Source organism: Neodiprion lecontei, chromosome 1, assembly GCF_021901455.1.
Source record: "Neodiprion lecontei isolate iyNeoLeco1 chromosome 1, iyNeoLeco1.1, whole genome shotgun sequence".
In the NCBI taxonomy this organism is placed as follows: domain Eukaryota; kingdom Metazoa; phylum Arthropoda; class Insecta; order Hymenoptera; family Diprionidae; genus Neodiprion; species Neodiprion lecontei.
The window spans coordinates 19,965,202-19,986,331 of NC_060260.1; the positions used below are offsets into that span (position 1 = coordinate 19,965,202).

At 35.9% G+C, this 21,130-nt stretch overlaps 2 protein-coding genes and 1 long non-coding RNA gene across 3 annotated transcripts in view; 2 read left to right on the top strand and 1 right to left on the bottom strand.

Moving 5' to 3' along the window:
• Positions 1–4,993: 4,993 nt before the first annotated feature.
• Positions 4,994–5,878, bottom strand: LOC124293906. The gene is made up of 3 exons (XM_046736847.1): positions 5,798–5,878; positions 5,514–5,688; positions 4,994–5,430 (listed from the first exon to the last, which is right to left on the bottom strand). The coding sequence occupies exons 1-3, from the start codon at positions 5,861–5,863 to the stop codon at positions 5,225–5,227; spliced, it is 447 nt and encodes a 148-aa protein (XP_046592803.1). The 5' UTR covers positions 5,864–5,878; the 3' UTR covers positions 4,994–5,224.
• Positions 5,879–5,908: 30 nt separating this feature from the next.
• On the top strand, positions 5,909–6,577 carry LOC124293910. The gene is made up of 3 exons (XR_006903787.1): positions 5,909–5,969; positions 6,173–6,300; positions 6,436–6,577. It is a non-coding gene; the product is annotated as an uncharacterized LOC124293910 (long non-coding RNA).
• Positions 6,578–7,775: 1,198 nt separating this feature from the next.
• Positions 7,776–21,130, top strand: part of LOC124293903 (DNA mismatch repair protein MutL-like) — an 80,982-nt gene continuing 67,627 nt past the window's right edge. The window contains exons 1-2 of the mRNA XM_046736826.1: positions 7,776–7,790; positions 7,906–7,975. Of these exons, the coding sequence (XP_046592782.1) occupies positions 7,909–7,975 (67 nt within the window). The 5' untranslated portion in view covers positions 7,776–7,790; positions 7,906–7,908. The remainder of the gene's footprint in view (positions 7,791–7,905; positions 7,976–21,130) is intronic.

Consider the following 21,130-nt stretch of genomic DNA (forward strand, 5'->3'; position numbering starts at 1 on the left):
ACAAAATTGACGACGCCGAACACACGTTCTTCGAGTGTGTTCGGTGGAAGGACTACAGGAGCAGCATCGAAGAGAGTATAGGCACCAGGCTCTACCCCCCAAGCCTGGTTACCTATATGCTCAAACAAGAAGGAAACTGGTCAGCTGTTGCAACTTACGCACAGCACCTTCTGAAAGACAAGATTGCAGAAAGGGACCAGTAGCCAGGAGTAGGCGTCGCAAGACGCAGCACGGACTGGATTGATGTAATGCTAACGCGGTTCCAATCCAGTCCTCCCCGTAACATCTGCGGGGAGAGGGGAAGAGGAGTGTTTTTTTTAGTGGGTAAAAATCTCCACACTACCGACTATAGTTATCCGCCGTAGGATGGGCGGCGGAGTATTAATGATGGCGGTGTCTTCTGAAGATCTTTTTTCGTACCTCTTTATAAAAACACACACACACACACACACACACACACACACACACACACTCAAAGTTAAGTTCATCGAATGAATGAATAAAGATGCTTGTTACCGTTCGGCAAAACGGCGATTTTGGTGGTAAAAGGGCGTATAACTTTGTTATAGAAAATTTTATTACCTACAAAATGAAAAAAAAAACGACTCCGTAACTTGGATAGTTTCCGAGATATCCCGATCAGAGTGTTTGCATAGCCCTCATCCTGTGTTAATCAAATGGGAAAAATTCATACCGGATGCGTCACCTTTTAGAATTAAGCCACCGTGCTCCGGTTTCACGAGGCTTCGTTTGAGGCTCAAAACTAACTTTTTCGAAATTACGTAAGAAAAAAATTTTTTGATGTGAAACATCTATAGCCGCACGTAAAACAGATTTCTGGCGTGGCGACGCAAGCCGTGGCGACGCGTCGCCACGCTATATGATGGTAGTACGGTGTGGCGACGCGTCGCCGTGCGCAATCGACTGTGCATTGTATACTCCCGGAGTGTATACAGTGTTTTGTTTTTGTTTACTACAGTACACATAACCTGTGTTTTACTTGAAAACAAATTATTCTGATAATAAAATGTCTGACAGTAATAATTTAGAGAGTGAAAGTGATCAGCCTCCTGCAAAAAAAGCAAAATCACCCGATGACACACTATCAAGTCATCAGTAAGTTAATTATATTTTTATATTTTAATTGATTATTAATTTTAATTAATTTTAATTTTTTTAAATTGATTATTAATTATAATTAATTTTAATTTTACAAAATAATGTCGATGTTTCACATCTGCCAGGCGTCCCGTGACGGCTCATTTTTTTTAAAAAAAAACCACTCCAATATACGTATATACATATGTTGTAGCGAGTGACATTCGACAAACCCAGTCCCCTGACACTCAAGAGTGCTCGTATACTAAAAAATTGTACGCGTCTTGTCCCCGTTTTTGAGTTCCTCTACGTGGCGCTAGTAGACTTCTGACACGCTCGCTGCCCTCACTGACCGCGCGCAAGCTCGTCAGGTAACTACTAGCGTCACTGGTGGTGGAAATTGGCGGCAGAATCGAGGGACATTTTGCGAACCACTTTTAGCAGCGTGTGTCAGGGGGCTGGACAGACCCGTATGATTTATCTGTAAGATCATCTGTTCTGTCGAAACATGCATCAACAATGCATAATTCTGCCGCAAAGTGCTGCCGAACACGGTCTTGCATAATCGGATGCTACATGAAATGCTACCTGGTAATGGTTCGGTGTTGTGTAATTTAAGGATACTGTAACAGTGGACGAGATTGTGATAAAAAACTGAAAAAAATTTAATATTAATTTGAAGAGCCTGGCATTAGACAGTAAAACCGTGACCGCCACGCTGCTTGGTGGGTAAAAACTTTACTAACTTCCTTATCCGTTTTGGTTTTTCTGCGACACCTGCCTGATATTGGTACTGTTACGTGCCAGCCGGTATCCACGGCGGCACCCTCTCTGCGCCCTACCTGACCAGCGTGCAGTTACCATAAGAGAGCCTTACGTACTCTTACCAATAGTCGTAGATTAATACCAACACACATATTTACCATCGTAACGTACAAATTCTTATATCGATAGTTCTCATACGCGAGATTAACCGTTATTTCATCAGTCAAGTTCATGACATACACTTCTCGCAAAAATTAAGGGAACAACAAAATTTTCGAAATTTTTTGGTGATTTTCAACAGGCTGTATTTCAGTGAAAAATGGTCGTACAAGAAATAAAAAAACCAAGCTTTTGAAGCTTGAAGACTCTAGTTTTTGAATTTATTGGTTAAAAATTTTTCAAAGCACTATTAGCCATGCAATCCTTGGATAAAGCACGAAGAAAAAATTTTCAAAATTTTTGACATTTTTCTTTTCGCTCTACGGGCATGGAAAAATTTTTCCGAGCTAAACTAATGCATAGGTCGCATAGCCTGTTTATTCAGCTTCAAGATGCTTTTTTTTAAACCTCGATACGACCATTTGTCTTCGAGATATCGAATTTTGAATGCTAAAGGATCCTTTTTCACTCAACTGCCGATATCTCTGGAACTACTGGTCGCACAGCAAGCCGAAGGGCAGTTTCTTTTTCTGCAGAAAATTTCCTACAAAAATCTGTCAAGGTTGATGTCAAAAAAATTTTTTTTCCACCGGTAACGTTAACGTGAAAAAACAGCAAAAAAATGCCATTTTGCCTTTTTTTGGATAATCGACTGTATCTTCGTCAATATTGGGGGGAAAGCTTAGGTTAGAAGAAAATTTTACAGCCTAATGTACCCCAAAGGTCCCCCTTAATCGGTAGATCGATCGGTTCAGCGGTTTTCCTGGACCGATTGATTGAAATTTTGAAAAAATCAAGGGAACAAGGTTTTTGTTTCTTAAGGGACCTTGTTCTCTTAATTTTTTCAAAATTTCAATCAATCGGTCCAGGAAAACCGCTGAACCGATCGATCTACCGATTTAGAGGGACCTTTGGGGTACATTAGGCTGTAAAATTTTCTTCTAACCTATGCTTTCCCCCCAATATTGACGAAGATACAGTCGATTATCCAAAAAAAGGCAAAATGGCATTTTTTTGCTCTTTTTTCACGTTAACGCTACAGGTGGAAAAAAAATTTTTTTTGACATCAACCTTGACAGATTTTTGTAGGAAATTTTCTGCAGAAAAAGAAACTGCCCTTCGGCTTGCTGTGCGACCAGTAGTTCCAGAGATATCGGCAGTTGAGTGAAAAAGGATCCTTTAGCATTCAAAATTCGATATCTCGAAGACAAATGGTCGTATCGAGGTTTAAAAAAAAGCATCTTGAAGCTGAATAAACAGGCTATGCGACCTATGCATTGGTTTAGCTCGGAAAAATTTTTCCATGCCCGTAGAGCGAAAAAAAAAATGTAAAAAATTTTGAAAATTTTTTCTTCGCGCTTTATCCGAGGATTGCATGGCTAATAGTGCTTTGAAAAATTTTTAACCAAAAAATTCAAAAACTAGAGTCTTCAAGCTTCGAAAGCTTTGTTTTTTTATTTCTTGTACGACCATTTTTCACTGAAATACAGCCTGTTGAAAATCACCTAAAAATTTCGAAAATTTTGTTGTTCCCTTAATTTTTGCGAGAAGTATATATAGTATATATATTTTTTCCCATTTAACCGTTATACCTTTCAACATTAGCTTTCACATAAAATCTTTGATTCACGATCTCAACCGCAATAACCCAAAGTAATAAACACCTGCAATAGTTAAGATAATCGACTAGACTAAACACCGGAAATGTGGGAAGAGAAATCATGGATAGCTCACAGAGAAAGAAACCCTTATTCTTGGAATTCAGGATAGCGCCTTCATTTTAATGACGATAAGACCAATTAGCGCTTCACCGCTTGCTTCCCTAAACCAACCACCTCGCGCTAATCCCCCACCGAGATCTCATGTACTAATCAAAAACCTTACCCCAATTATTTGATCATCCTTAACCAATCATCCGAGACCCGCGAGAAACCGCGACTCCTTTTGAACTCCTCCTACTTTCCCTCCAAGTCAACCCTTTCAGAGAACAGAAAAGTACAGAAGAACTTCAGACATCATAGACAACAGATCAGAACCTCACCGAAATCCTAGAATCAAATCACATTATAAGTAATTCAGAACCTCCGACACTCATTAATAGTTTGTCATTGCGATAGTGATTAACATCAGTTGGTACCACAATTGTAAATCTACCCAGGTAGCATTCTGTCGCAAGTTCACGTTATGGTCGTCACGTGGCGCGTGCATGGCTCTGGCGGCAGACCACTATCTGCCTGTTTCCGCAGTTGTAGGATGACGTGCGCATGTGTGCTTTCGACAGCAGCTTGCTGCAGATCATGCATGATTCTCGAAGGGTCTGTCGGTATTCACGAAGAGCAGAATGCACAGGTTCTCATTGGCAAAAAAAAAAAAACTATATATTGTAAGATTTTCTCATTTATTTCAAATATAATGTTCAAAATCACAGAACATGGCAGGTCATTCGTTGACTGTAATCGTTATACTATATAATTATAATAATATTTATATTTTATATTATTAATATGCGGCTATAGTAAAATATATGATATATTACACCCATATACATCTATAGGTATAATATAAGTTTGCATATATTTTACTTTTACTTAAAGATAATTAGTTACAAAAGTGTTACAGTTACTCGCGAGCAAAAATGAACAAGAAAAACACTGACTTACAAATCTATGTCTGCAACAAGACTAGAAGAGAGGGTCTCTTCTACCGTTGTACAGTTATTAATGTAATATGTCTTTAGTTACTTTTTTATACGTTGTAGCTTAAAATTATTAACTACAGTTTATAATAGTATTGATAAACTGATATCAAATGAGTAGAATAGTAGATAATAATGAAGTATTTGAAATCAAAAAATAAAAATTAATACTTTATATAAATGTTAGAAGACTAAAATTTATACCAGATACCAAAAGCGTCTACAGTACCTAAATGTTAGCTATTTTATAGCTATGTTAGTACAAACCCGCCACATTTGTTGATATAGGTATAATGTTTCATTGGAAAACATATAGTTACATATCACTTGTGGATATCACAGCTGCAGTACCAATTATAAATACTATGCTTGAGCATAAACATAAAAACTAACATCACAGCTATGTGTACTAAAATATTTCTTAGTCAAACAAAGTACGTAGGTACGTATGTTTGAATATGCGTAGGATCTTTAATAGGCAAATTGTGGGTCTCTTATACCGCAGAGTCATTGTCCTGGGTGTTCAACCTTGTAACGATGAGCCATTTCAGTCATATATTTTTGTCTGCGACCCTCCACATGGACAGAGCGATTCGCCCGTCGTTTTGCATCCGGCAATCTTTTTTGTGCGCCCCGAATTGCCTCTTGCATCAGTCTCGCAAATTCTGTACAATCATGTGGCTGTGGTATTGTTCGACACTCACGTAAGGGATCTGCGCAAACAATCATCGAAACCTTGCATTGAATATAGGGTAACGTATTATTAGTCAATAACGATAATCTTAGTCATACACACCAAAAAATACCTTTCCAACACAGGTATTAAATAACAGTCGGAGATTCTCTTTATCTGAAACAGACTTTCCAGTCCAAGAGAATTTTTGTGTCAGGCTATCCGTCATGGCTTCCTTCAGAAATTGGTTGAGAGCATCTCTAGCTGTGACACCACCAACGTTAATAAGATAGTATCTCTGAAATCCATATCACTCGTTTTTAAACTTGCAATAAACGTCACTGAAATTAGTTACCACCCGAGAAAAAATACACTATCGGGTGCTATGATAAAACTACAATGCTTACTAGAAATCGTTGTCTTTCAGGATCTTCAAACTCTTGGAATACCTCCAAGGAATCAATCCGGAGCATCAGCTATGAAGCATCTGAACTTTATTTTTACTAAATGATTCTTGAAGTGGATACCACCGCTGGCGAAAACCTCTTGGACTTCATTTGTGAACATTTTAAAGAAATTGTTAAGATCTTTCGGCTTACCCTTCCCATAATAGACACCTGCGATAAGTATAGAGCTATCAGGAATATTTATTATTCAGAACTGGATAGGCCAATACTGAGTTGAACAGTCTTTTGCGCCAGCAGCTCCACCAGTACTAACATCGATTTCTAAGATATTAGGTATGGCATATGTGTGTTTGGAAAGTTCTTTTAAAATTTCAGCAACAAAACTTACATGCCAATATTTTCCGGGTTCAACATCAATCAATTCAACGCGACGATTGCAAGTCCCAATCAATATTCTTACATCTTCTGGACGAGAAGCCAAACAGCAATGTGATCTGAGAACTGTAAGTATTGAGTTCGCCTGAACATTGTCCATGTTATTCTCAATAAAACAATCAGCTAACTGTGTTCGAAAGCAATTTTTTAATCGAGTACTGCCTTCTTCACCCATAGACTGACTGTTACTATCGTCTTCACAGATAGCATCTGAATTTGAACACCCATATTCGGAAGAATTATCTTTCGCCTCGCGAGCTAAGTTATTCCACGTAACTGAACTTTGCGGTTCGTAAGGAGGACTGTCATTTGGTAAAATAGATGCTACAACGTTTCCATTATTCAAAGATATTTCCTCAGAACTATCATTATTGACGATATTGCAACGTAAATAAGGATTAGCATCGGCATGCCTCGCCATTCTAGTCATTCAAACGATTACGCCGTTGCCTTTGTGTGAGTTGACTACAGGGGTTTCGTTTCAGCCTAATCATGATTCAGGCATGTATATAGACAAGCTACAGAAATTATTAATAATATTGCATATAGTTATAGTAGAGGCAACAAATATGAATCTCTGAGAATTACGTGACTTTAAATTAGACGAAATATCACTTTTGTACGTAAAAGTAATAGCAATGGCCAAAAATTTAGCTTAAAAAGTGAGCTAATATAGGTAATGTTGTATTATATGACAACATTTGGACACGACATACAGGTCTCCATATGTGCATTAATTTTGAAAGATAATTTGAAACAACACTTACCCTGTGAAATGAGGTAATGTATTTCTTTATGTTTTCCTTCCAGCACGTGTATGTCTTACGGCTGATAAAATATCGTCGACTATATATTTACACGTTTTCCTGGGAAGCCCAAGCTTCCCCGGTTCCCGCTGTTATTGTATGTAATATATAGGGTATAAGCATCCTGCGTGCACGTGCGGGAAGCTTGCGAAGTACGAAGAACATAATTGCGGCAGACGTCGCATGAATGCTGCAGCAAGCTCTGTTTGACAGTCCCATAGGGACCGTGCACTAAATATAGAGGCAGCACTTTAGCCGAAAGTAGCGCGCCCTGGTGTTTAAGAAAAGCAAATGCTCGCTTGTTTTGCGTCGCCATACAGCAATCATGCATTATTCTGCCGCATGGCGCTGCCGATCAAGATCTTGCATAATCTGACGGCGCATGAGATGCTACCTGGGTACCATTGAGAACTAGAGGGAGATTGTTAATAAATGTGTAGTTAACCCAAGTTTTGTTATAAATAATTATTTCAATCACGCGTAGTGATGGTTGGCACGAGCCTTACCTAACAAACTCTTAGAATTGTAGCCGAATTGAACGAGAAGATCTGAGGAGCTGATCTGCGGATTGCCGAGATTTACATATACCAACTACGTAAGTCAGGAAAATAATTTAAATCACGCAGCGAAGCAGAATCGACTCGAAACGTTCCTCTCAGAACGTAACACTACTATACTCTAATCTCCCTATTGGCAATACTGTTCAAGTCCAGCCATTGCTATCATAGGTAACTGTAGGTGACATCAACCAGGTACGAAGTGTGAAGTGATAGATTTACCTAATTTGGATAAAATAAGGGAAAATATTCAACACATTTTTTATTTTTTAAGCATCTCAAGATCTATATGGATTATCGACGTTTCCAGAGAATGGCTGCAGCCGTCCCCAATTTATATCAAAATGCTGGTGTCCTCAAATATGTTGGCAACCGCACAAGTAAGCCTACTTAAAGTTGATACTTAACTGCACTCTGTACATGTAATTATCAAGTTCGTTGCGTTACTCACGTATTACCTCGTAATATCTAAAAAAAAGGTGTGCGTCGTGGGACGTGCGATAGAAATGATAAATTTCGGTGGAGTATCGTCTGTCGATGTTTTTATCGCACTTTTTTTCGTGCTGATACCAAATCATCTGCACCACCAGAGGGGCAGGGGAGGGGGGACAGAAGGCGCAGACTCAGTACGAATTAATAGTCCAGGAAATATAGGGACATGAGCGTTATTACCTTGGGGCAAACTGACTTTTCTAGGCGGGTAGTAAAAATGCTTTACGTACACATACCAGGACAATCTCTTAAAACTTGGAAATCAATTCATCGGCTGTTCTTGCAGCCTGTAGTTGATACGAATTTTTGAGGTTAAAATCTCAAATAATTGATATAATGACGCGGAAAGGTTCAGGAAGCATTTGTTATTGGGTCGGAAAGTCAATTCTACAAAGAACGGTCGGAATTTAATGCTTATGCGCTTTGAAAATTCGTTTTATTCGATGAAAATAAGAAATCGGTTTAAATGTTGGGTGCTTGGAAAAAACGAAGCAGGTATGTGGGAACTGTTTATTCAATCATTTCTATGATTTCATATATTAGAAATGACAATGAAATTTTTTTCTACTAACAGGAAATACAGTCAAGATAATTACATCTCTGCTATTCACTGATATCCCTACTAAAAATCGAGGCATGAGATCTGATGTAAGATGTCATGTGAGAAGTTACGTGAGAGAATATGAGATCTGATATCACATCTGATATTACCTCATATGAGTTTCCGCACGTGTTTACATCAGATCTCAGTAACGAATTTCGAACTGAGCCTTTATATGAGATCTTTTACGAGTTCTCATGTCAGATATTTTCCATGATTTTTGTTAGATCTCAATTGTAATTTTATTTGAGATCTCGTCCTAGATATCCTGGTCACAAATTGTACTTAAAATTTGAAGAAAAATAATAGGTAAGTCAGAAATTGTTGTATATTTGGATCGCAAAACATTGTGCAATCAATTTTTTTTTTATTTATCACATAGTAAAGTTACATAAACATTATTTTGGTAACAATAAATTTAGATGATCCACATTGCAATTTCTTTATTATTACAAATTATTGTTTGCATTTCTGAGGTAACTAGGATTGTAATTGTAATTTGTATTTTATTGAAGTGAAGTACCAGGTGTGGCTATTAAATAACCAGACTGAAGTTATAACACTTTTTATTCGTCACCAATTACAACAGAAGTTTTATTGCCTTCAATGTACTCCCTTTGGCGATCCTTACACCGCTCCATACAACGCTTGCAGTATTGAAAGCAGTGCTGGAAGTCCTCTTCTGTCAGCTGGTTGAAAACCTCCGTCACTTTTGCTTTAACCGCTTCTGCACTGTCAAATCCTGTCCCCTTCAGCGCTGATATATATCTATTTATGTTCAGGAGCATACGAGGATTGATATTTTATATATATATATATAAAAACGAATATACATCAAGTATATATAAAAATAGAAAATAAAAATAGAAAAGAAAAAAATAAATAATATAATATGAAAAAAGTAGAAATCTAACAAGATTTAACACAAGGATAATAACAAAAATGTGCGTAAGTTTTAATAGTTAACAATAATACTAGGATTTTAGATTACTTAAATTTCATTTTTGAGTAATGCTTCAACGTCTGTAGTTTTGAACCAATTTACGATTTCCGTTGTCACTTTCTTCTTCAATCTGGTTTCACAGTTGAGCAGTTTGATTCAGAGTGCGGTTGGCATGGAGTTGATAATTTTTAGACCTATGTATTCATAGCTTTTTGTCCTATGGTTTTACGCCTTAATGGAATTCTCAATTGTTGAGCTGTAGTTCGTTTTGTAGTTCTTTTGGATTCATTTGCAGGTTCTTCTTCGATTCCCTCAGTACTCAGGTACAGGATTGTTTTCAAGGCAAAAGTTTCTTTAATTGTCAAGTATTTTGATTCCTTGAGTAGTTGTTCAGAGGAGTATCTTCTTGGCTTGTTGGAGATTATTTTTAGAACCCTTTTCTCAATGACTTCTACTTGTTTTATCGTGGTTTTGTTCATTCCTCCCCACAGTAAGATTCCATATCTCAGTATCGAAATGAAAAGCGCATGGTATAAGCATGTAGCAAGTATTTTTTCGTGGAAAACATTTCTCATTTTAGCGAATATAAATGGTAAATATCTTAATGTTTTACATAAACCGTCGACATGATGGTCCCAACGGAGATGGCTATCGATTATCACTCCTAAGTATTTAGTTTTTTCAGTGACTTGTATGTCAAGGTTGTTTAGCTCATGTTTGAAAGATATCTTTTCCCAGGTTGGTATAGATGATTTGTGAGAACCGTATAGCGTAGCTTGAGTTTTTGTTACATTCACTGTTAAGGAGTTATTTGCAGACCATTCATAGATTTTTGGCACCTCTTTTTCTACATTTTCTCTTAGTTTATCCCATGTTTGATCTTCAAAAATAATGGAGGTATCATCAGCAAAAGAGTAGATTTTACCAGAGCAGTTGAGATTGTAGAAGTCATTCAAGTAAAGTATGAAGAGCAGTGGTCCAATTACGGTTCCCTGCGGTACCCCATATTCCATGATTTTATGTTCGCTTAGAGTGTTTACAATTTTAACTACTTGCTCTCTTCCTTCAAGATAGCTTTTTATTAGAGCGTGAGGCACGCCTCTAATTCCTATTAGTTCTAATTTCTTGAGTAAAATTTCATGGCCTAGAGTGTCAAAGGCCTTTGCCAGGTCAATGAATAGGGGAAGTCCGGGCAAAGTGAACACCTTAACGTTTGATGAGTTACAGAAAAAAATTCCAACAGATATAAAAATAAAACAAATAATCTATATGAATTAGTCTTTATTAAAGTTTTTAATATAATCAACAAAAATATGCCAACATCAGTATTTTAATTATAATTATAAATAATATTGGAAGGTATGCTGCTATGCACTTTGCCCAGAGCACCGGGTAAAGTGGATAGGGCATTAGGGCAAAGTGAATACAAGTAGCCGTGTGGTTCCGGCAGAGTAAAATACATGAGGATCACTCCATCTCTTCTCGTGGATGTCGTACGAGGCGACTAAGGCATACAGACATCAATATAAGATCACTAAACAGCCTCCCCAACCCGTCAAAGCTTTTATTTATCAGCGCAGACGTCACAAACATATTGGCCCTGTCCTTCATATGCTGTGCATTTTTCGTGACTCCATTGTTTACAGGAATTGCACTGAATCCAGTCATCAACAGGTTTTTTGTTTACTTCTATGTAATGTTCTCCTCAAAAATAGCACACACAATCTGCTTCATTTTCTTTATCATGAACCTTACGTTTTTTATTTTTAATATCTTTGGTCGTTGTTGCCTTTTTCTTTGTCTTTTGTTTGGTATTTAATTTTTTTATGTCTACTTTTACTTTAGTGTTTACTTTGACAAATTTGACTTTTCTATTCCTTCACAGGCGTACTTGCACCTCAGACTTATTAATCATTCTTTTGCGGGTACCTAAAGGAACGTGTGCAGTTGGAAGCGGTCTTACTTCTTTTGGACTAAAATAAGCTTGAGGACGATTGAATCCTTTAATTCTGCCAATTGACGTTGCTTCAGGAACTCTGAGAGTAATTTGTGGATTTCGGCTCATAAATCCTGCTAGCCAATCATCACCAGCCTTTTCACTTTTGTCCCAACTTGGCGGGTATGTGAGATTATTCTTTTTTGCGTAAGCGAAAACCATCGCTTTGAAATCTTCTCGGGTTAACCCATAAAACATACTGTCCATTTCTTGCAAATATGTTTGAAGATCGCCTTCCTGTTGATCGTTGAAAATTTTACGAAAACGTCCAAGCTAAGCAGTTGAACTGCCTTTTTTCCAATGCCTATAGAGAGTAACATAAGGTAAACCATACTTTTTTGCCGTCGTTTTCACGGGAATACCAGAGTTGCAGTCTGCTATTGCAAACACCATACTATCTTCACTCCATTGAGCGTGATTCGTCTTCCTTTTGTATTTTTATACCATCTAAAACGACAGAAAAACAAAATTACTCAGAATGTATTAAAAACAAATCAAGGTGAAATATCTCGTATGTTTTGTGGATTATCGATTAGTTGCTAATAGTGTATGATTCCCTCAAAATAACAGCTTAACCTGTTTTTTGACAAATTGAGCCGAAAACGGACAAAAAACCAAAAAAAAAGTGATAATCTTATATATGAGTTACAGGGCAAAGTGGATATCGGCAATTAAATCCCCGACAGTTTTTAGGCATTTTGAGCTTATGTTGTCATGCCCTGGATATTTGGAGTCTTTTAGTTTCATGATTTCCTTGTAAATTTCAATTTCAGATACAGGGTGTAGGTAAAAAGTGTCTGCGATTTTTTTGATGCCGTGACTCGAAAATTCCTTTTTTTTTTCAATTTTGATGCTAGATTTTTCCCTACATTTGCAAAGTAGTCATTGAAAAGATTCGCTCTGTCTTTTCCATCTTGAGTTTTAGTTCCATCTTCTTTGAGTAATTCTAAGTTTTCGTTTTTTTTTTGTTGTTTTTCCTTTGCATGAACTCATTAACTACGTTCCAGATATTTTTTTGGTCTGTTTTGTTTTTCTCAGTTTTCTTGATGAAGTGCTCATATCTCGCTTTGTTAATTGATTCTGTCAGTTTATTTCTGTACTGTCTGTAATTTTCAATATCGGCTGGACTAGCCGAGAGTTTTGCTTTTTTGTGAAGTTTGTCTCGTTTTTTTATGGATCTTATTATGGCTGAGGTAATCCAAGGCTGTTTGTTTCTGTTACTTAATTTTGTGTCATATTGGCTCCTTTCGATCGCGTTTTTTATAATTTCCGTAAGTATTTCGGCGCAGTGATCAGGTTCATAGCTGGCATACAGTTCAGAGAGGTCTTTATCGGATACAATATTTCGAAATTTTTTGAAGTTCATTTTCTTTCGTTTTTTTGGCAGATCTTCACTTCTTTGTTTATTTGATTGTACAATTTTAATAACAATCGGATAATGGTCGGTAATTGATGTTTCAATGACAATTGGGGTTAGCTTTTCAATAGCCTTGTGGGGCTTTACAAAGCAATGGTCGATGCAGGTTGCAGATGTACTTGTTATTCTGGTTGGAATTTCAATGGTAGGAAAGAACCCATAGGCTGCAAGTGTATTTAGATATTCAGTTGTAGTTTGAGAGTTATCCTTTAGGTCAATATTGGAGATCTCTAATCAAGATTTGTTCTGATTGATTGTTTGCAGTTCTGGCATGCAAAAAGTTTTCCAGGTGCTCGTTAAAATCGTTAGTGTTTAAGGAAGGTGATTTGTACACAGCATAGATCTCATATTGTATATTATGTTTATATATTTTGTTTATGTTTATTGTTGCCTGGCTCATGGTTTCAATTGAGTGTTCATTATATAATTCATTTTTTACGTATGTTATTATTCCATCATTTTTGTTGGATTGTCCATGATTATATGACAACTGGTATCCTGGGATTTTGTAAAGATTTTCATTTACTTGCCATGTTTGCGTGCAAATTATGACATCTGGAAGCTCATCCATTTCGTTTATCATGATTAGTAGTTCTTCGTAGTGCTAGTTTAAACTGCAGATGTTCATATGAATAATTATGAGTCCTTCAGGGCCTTTTTTTAGTATTTTTTTATATTCAACGGTTGTGGCTTTCAGAGTTTCTTCTACGTTGTGATAATCCATTGTGGTTGTTTCATTATTCGATGATTTTCCCCGCGGGGAAATCAGTCCTCGATATTATGTACCGTTTTCTGTCCTTGAAAGATTCACATTTATCTTTTTCTGAGGGAAGATGTCGTGTGTCTCTTGTCGTTTTGTATTTTTCATTCGATTTTATGCAGTTTATGCATTTTTTCTGGTTTTTATTTTGGCATTTTTCAGACAAGTGGTCGTCAGCGCAATATTTGCAATGTACTTGTTCACATTTGTTACCCGTGTGCCCATACCCATGGCATTTCCAGCACCTTCCTGTGTTCAATTGGTTGTAAACTCGGCAGATTTGCATCCCAATATATAATTTCTTTTTTTTCATGATCGGCGCATAAACTTTCGGGCTGACTCGTATGTAAGCAGTGTATGTGTTTTTCTTTTCGATGTGTTTCTGGTATGTTATCTCAGTGTCTTTTTCTTCTAGTTCTTTCAATTCGTTTTGTTGTGTGATTGTGTTTGTAAGCTCTTCGTTGCTGTATTTTTCAAACATATCGACAACTTTAATAACTGCTTTCCAAAGTTCCTCTTGTTCGCATGTATATTTATTTCGGAATATCTCTTTAATTTTTTCAGTAACTTCAGTGTTTTCGTCTTTCTTTCTAAACCTCATTCTAATAGTTCCATGTTTCAGCTTAGTTGTTTTGTTTACGCCTACCTTTAGGCATTTAATACTTTTGTTTATGTCTTGGATAGTCTCGTCTATGTTTTGATGTGTATTGGGTTTAATTATTAAGGTTGGAACTTTTGCTATATTTGTTTTGGTTGAGTGTTGGTTGCTAACAATACTGGAGTACGACGGTATGTCTGTGTATTTAGTTTTTTCTTCTAGTATTCCATTTTTTCTTCAAGGAATTTGTTTTTATATTTCAGAACATCATTAAATTCTTGGAGTAGTTTGTTTTGTGTTTTTAAGTGTTCATAATCCCATGTTTTGCGTGAGATAGATGATAGAAGTGTCCTTGCTGCTTCAATAGTCAGTTTATCTATATCCTCTTCAGTTGTTTTTGAGGTTATGTCGTTTTCGAAGTGTTCACTGCATAGGATGAGTGAACCTGTAAGCCAGGTTCCTTTTTTTCTTTCGAAGCAACTCCGGTGGAGTGCTATTCCACACACTATACATACATATGTACTGCACTCTTGTTGGCTTTTTTTGTGGCATTTATAAAATATTTTGTCAGGAGGCTCGCGTTCTGCGTTCTCCATAACTGATGCTTGCGATACGAAGAAATGACAAAGTTTTGATGTCTGTCTTTACATATAAATATACCGTGTGTCCATGAGGAAAGTGCGTACCTTATGCGCGTGCGTCAAGTCATTCAAATTTTATTGGCTGACAGTTACCGCCTAATTGAGTAGCCGACGCAATACCAATCGCAACTGTCAGAAAACGGTCAGAGCCCATATGTAGTGGTGGGTTCCTAGGGACATTTTCTGACTTACCTACTAGTTTTATTCAAATTTCAAGTAAAATTTGTGACCAAGAGATCTAGGACGAGATCTCGAATGAAATACGATCTAGGATCTCAAATGAAATTACAATTGAGACCTGACAAAAATCATAGAAAAGATCTGACATGAGAACTCGTTACTATCTCATATAATGGCTCAGTTCGAAATTCGTTACTGAGATCTGATGTAAACACGTGCGGAAACTCATATGAGGTGATATCAGATGTGATATCAGATCTCATATTCTCTCACGTAATTTCTCACATGACATCTTACATCAGATCTCATGCCCCAATTTTCAGTAGGGATCTGCTTCTGATATTCAAATCACCACACGTACAGAGATTACGACACTTTTGTTGGTTGGCGAACAAAGTTGTAGGTTTTAGGGTTTCTTTCAATTTGAAATCGCGTGAAACGTATCTTCTAAGCAACTTTCTTGCTCTCTCCCAATTTTAAGAGGTAACATGAAAAATTTTAGGACCTTTGAAAATGAAAGACATCCAATCGACCTTTTAAGAAATTGGAATATTTTACTATTTGTAACAAAACCGTGAATCTCTTTTTTTCTCGAATTTAGTTCAACAAAATTTACCGATAATTTATAGTCAATGTATTTGTTCCTATCAATAATTTATTGTTACCAATATTAAAAATTTTCCAATAATTTAAAATTAAGTCAATAAGTGAGCAAGTGAAGGGGATCCAATACTAAAATTGAATACTCAATAATATTTAATTTATAACCCTTGAATGATACAAGTTTTAGGAATGACTAATTGGATATTGACTAATCGGATTCTAGATCTCCTTGTTCCTATAAAACGAATGAATATCTAATTTTCAACAAAGTCATGGAAAAATGTTCTTGAATAATCTCTTAGTTGCTGTTATTTAGGAACAACAGACTCAATCCAATCCAATACAATATCTATTTCTTAGTGCTCCGAACATCACCTCAAAACATGAATATTCAAAAAGAATCCCCGTGTCACAAGTCCTATTACAAAATTCTTGATTTTTACCTTGCGCCGATGGATAACTTCTGTATTCCAGGTTCCATTTCCAACATCCGGATGAGATGTTTTCTGTTTCAGACAGTGCTAACATGAAGTGCAGGAATAATTGCAATAAATAGGTTCACAAATTTTCAGTCTCAGCATAGGATCCCTTGAGGAGGGTAAAATTGAATCTGGTTCTAAACTTTCGATAAGTTGCAGGATAACTCTGTGATCCAGATTCATAATGAAAAAAAGTTAGCATGCAAGTAAACCCTATTTTAGACCAAGTGATTATTTGCAGGACAACGTGTACTACTAACTGCTATCTAGTTGCAGTTATCACACGTGCTTCGGTCTCGTGGAACCCCAGTAAAGTGTAAAGAATGCATTCACTTACTAATACACATTGCCTTGCAAATAATCACTTTGTCTTCTATAGGATTACTCACTCGCTAACTTTTTTATTATGAATCTGGATCAGAGAGTTATCCTGCACTTTATCGATAGCGTAAAACCAAATTCAATTTTACACTTTTTACGGACTGAAAGCTGAAGACTGAAAGCTTGTGAATCTCCATTTACCGGAATTACTTCTGCATTTCATGTTAGCATTGTCTGGAGCAAAAAAAATCTCATTTTGAGATTGGAAATGGAACCCAAAACGCAGAAGTTATTCAGTAGCACGAATTGAAAACCAAGAATTTTATAATGGTTCCTGCAACAAAGGGACTCTTTCCAAATATCCTTGTTACAAGGTGATGTTCGGAGGACTATGAACAAGATATTGTATCGGATTACATTATTTGGAAAAAAATCTTCATGAACTTCGTTAAAAATTAGATATCTATTTATTTTGATGAAACAAGGGACACAATCTTGAATCCGATAAGTCAATATCCTCGTAATAATTTTCTGACATTACTCTAAAACATGATTGTCCTTGAAGCTAATTGTGACGTTAAGGCGCGGTTTTAGAAAGTTGATTTTCAACTTGTGTCACAGGATGTGATCTACGTTCCTGAGTTCTACGCTTCTGATTAGAGTTTCTTTGTTTCGAACCGCACCAACATGAAATACAGAAATCATTTTAATAAATCTGATATTACTTGAATTTTCAATTTGAGTATTGGGTTCCCTTCATTTATTTAATCGAACATCATTGAAAATTTGCGAAATGAACTCTGATAATCATTGGAAAATTTTTAATAGTAGTAGCAATAATTTAATTGATCGGAAAAAATACATTGACTATCGACTATTGGTAAATTTTGTTGAACTATTTTCGAAAAAAAACGATTCACAGTTCTATTACAGATAGATAGATATTTAAATTTCTTGAACGCTCGGTTTAATGTCTCATTTTCAAGTGATAAAATTCAATATTACCGCCTGAAATCACAAAAGAGTGAGAAACTTACTTAGTTGCTTGAAAGTGGCGACGATCTTTGTACGAGTGATAAATTGAATAGGCAGATAACAGTGAATATTAGAGATGTAACTATTTTGGCCATATCACCTGTTGATAGAACAAAATTTCATTGTTATTTTTAATTTGAATTTGAAATTCGTCGCGAAGAGACACATTTTTGACTTGTGTGTGAAGCTTGTTAATATGTGCACACATGTGCTGTATGTGGCTATTAATGTGAGTTACATTCACTTAGCCATTTTTGAACGGCGGGCCGTTCATTTTTGACGATATGAACTACGTATATCATATTTATAGCGAGAAAATTTAAACAATTTTTAATTTAAACAAAACAATTTTCGAAATACAGGTGATGAGAGAAATTAATGACACTGTAGTTAGGGCGGCTAGGTGGTCTAGTGGAGTAAGTCTCCGGTAAAACATCTCTAGATACCAGGTTCGATTCCTGGCTCCGTCGTTAATTTTTCAACTCACCTGAAAATTTCGAAATTGTACTCTTCTCTAGCAAATTTTTCTCGCTATAAATATGACATGCGTAGTTTATATCAGCAAAAATGAACGGCCCGCCGTTCAAAAATGGCTAGGTGAATGTAATTCACATTAATAGCCACATACAGCATATGTGTGCACATATCAACAAGCTTCACACACAAGTCAAAAAAGTGTCTCTTCGCGACGAATTTCAAATGTAAATATATTCAATGGCACACGAAAACAAAACAATTTTCGAAATACAGGTGATGAGAGAAATTAATGACACTGTAGTCAGGGCGGCTAGGTGGTCTAGTGGAGTAAGTCTCCGGAATAGCATCTCGAGATACCAGGTTCGATTCCTGACTCCGTCGTTAATTTTTCAACTCGCCTGAAAATTTAGAAATTGTACTCTTTTCTAGTTATTTCTAATGTACGAAATAATAAAAGTGATCAAATAAAGTATTCCCACCTACCCGCTGCGTTTCTTCCAAGCACCCAACATTTAAACAGATTTCTCATTTCAGTCGAATAAAACCAATTTTCAAAGAGCATTAGCATCAAGTTTCGACCCTTCTTTGAAGAATTAACTTTCCGACTCAATAGCAAATGCTCTCCGAGTCACTACCTCGACTGTTTGAGATTCTAACCTCAAAAATTCGTATGAACTACATCGCCGCCAGAAACACAGTTTGACAGCTAAAACTCGGAGTGGCCAGCCTGACCGAGCAGCCGATAAAACTCTCGCATGCGCATTGACTGTATAATTTCTAGAGATTTTCCCGGGTATATTATATGGGGCATTCCATACCAAAACGAACAAGATTCTACCGTGAGGTCACAGATTTTTGAAATTATTTTTTGTATGAAAGTACATGACAAAAAACTCATTCGGCAATTTTTTCAGAATTTTTCGACCCAGCGGATCTGAGTTATGATTTAAAAACTCCAAAAAAACTCCACTTTCTAAAATCTGAAAAAATTCTGAAAAATCTTATAAAATATAAAAAAAATTTTAACGCTTATTAAAAGATGAAGATTTCATAACTTCAAACGATAAATTGAAATTAACGCCACTGTTCAAAATAGTGTGCATTCAATTTTGACGGTGAATATTTTCTGAACAGTGAGGTATACAAAAAAATTGTAAGAGATCTTTTGTGCAGAGAATTGAATTTCCTATGCTAATATGAGTTGCGCGTATTATAATGACTTTTTGTTGAAGAGTTATAAAATTCATAAAAATAAAAACATCTACTATAAAATGATCAAACTTTAACCTTCAATAACTTCTGAACAGTGAGGTATACAAAAAAATTGTAGGAGCCCTTTTTTTGTAGAGAATTCAATTTCCTACGAAAATATGATATACATTTTTTTTTATAATTAGTAGATACCGAGATATGTATTTTTCTTCCTCACCATAAGAAAAAAATAGAAAACTGCGAGGCGGAGGACCTTCCTATTAAAATTAAGAGCTCATACTTGGAGAGAATGTTTTTGAGGTCTCTACCAACCAAGTTTTCGGAGTACAAAGTAAAAAAAAATAGTCGATTTTTTTGGCCCACCCTTATGCATATATTATACAAAGTATCATATTGCTTGTAACACACTCCCTTAATGCATGCATTGGTAACTTATTATAATATATTCTAGCATCATTTCAAGTTCTTGAAATCAATTGTACATTTTCAACTATTGTTCAAAACATAATAGTTATTATACAGTCAACCGAAAATAAATCTCAAAAAAGACTGAGTCGCGACTTGACTTACACTTCCAGCCAACTGTACAAGTTTGATATAGAGATATTAGACAGTTTATTTTTACAGTAAAGTCTTATCATTCATATTACATGTATAGCTCTGTGTAAGATCCTGATCTTTGTACATACCAATGTTTGTTAAAAAGTACTCTACTTTAGTCGGACCTACGGCCTTGGTTAACACATCTGCTACCATTTTATTCGTTTCAACAAATTTTAGTTCAATTAATTTTCTATCAATTTTTTCTTTTATAGAATAGTATTTTATATTTACAGGTTTTAGGACATGACTAAACTTGGCATTCTTTCCAATGTCAATGGTGCTTTTATTATCACAGAAAATCAATGTAGGACTTGAATCTTGTAACAATTTTCCTTGGCCAAAGTGCATCAACAGCATCTGATAATGATTGTAGTTCAGCTTCTGTAGATGATTTTGCAATAGTAGATTGTTTTTTGGCTCGCCAGCTAATAGCACTCCCTTGCATCAGGTAAATGTACCCTGTAATTGACTTATAATCAAATTTATCTGATGCATAGCTGGCATCACAATAGCCAAATATTTCAGATTTGCTTTCAGCGTTGAATGTTAGACTTATATCTGATGTACTTTTGATATATTTCATTAGGTTTTTTACTGCCTGCCAATGTTCTTGACCATAGCAGGTATTGAATCTACTTAACAGGCTTATTGCATAGGCAATATCAGACCGGGTAGCTTGAAATAAGTACATTAGTGATCCAATAGCATTCTGATAAGGTATCATTCGAAGTCTTAATATTTCTTCTGGCGTTTTCTGCCCTATATTAGGTCTTCGAATCACTCCTGGATCTATTGGTTTACTTTTCCAACGCAATCGTCTAAACCATATTGTTTTAACATATCTTCTATGTAATCAATTTGGTCTAATTTTATAATTTTATTTTTTCTATTCATGGTTATGTTGATGCCTAGCAGTTTTTTTACATTTCCAAGATTCTTTACTTTGAAATGTTGTGTTAAACTATCATAGAATCCCTTGAAGAGTCTTTCATCTTTGTAGAAAACAACCATATCATCTACAAAAATACTTACCATAAAATTGATACCGTTTTCAGTGTTTGAATAATATATACATAAGTCATTCATGGATTTCGTTAGTTTCATTGACCTAAAAATGAGGTCTGGTTTGTTATTCCATACCCTATTAGCCTGTTTAAGACCATAGATGGCCTTTTTT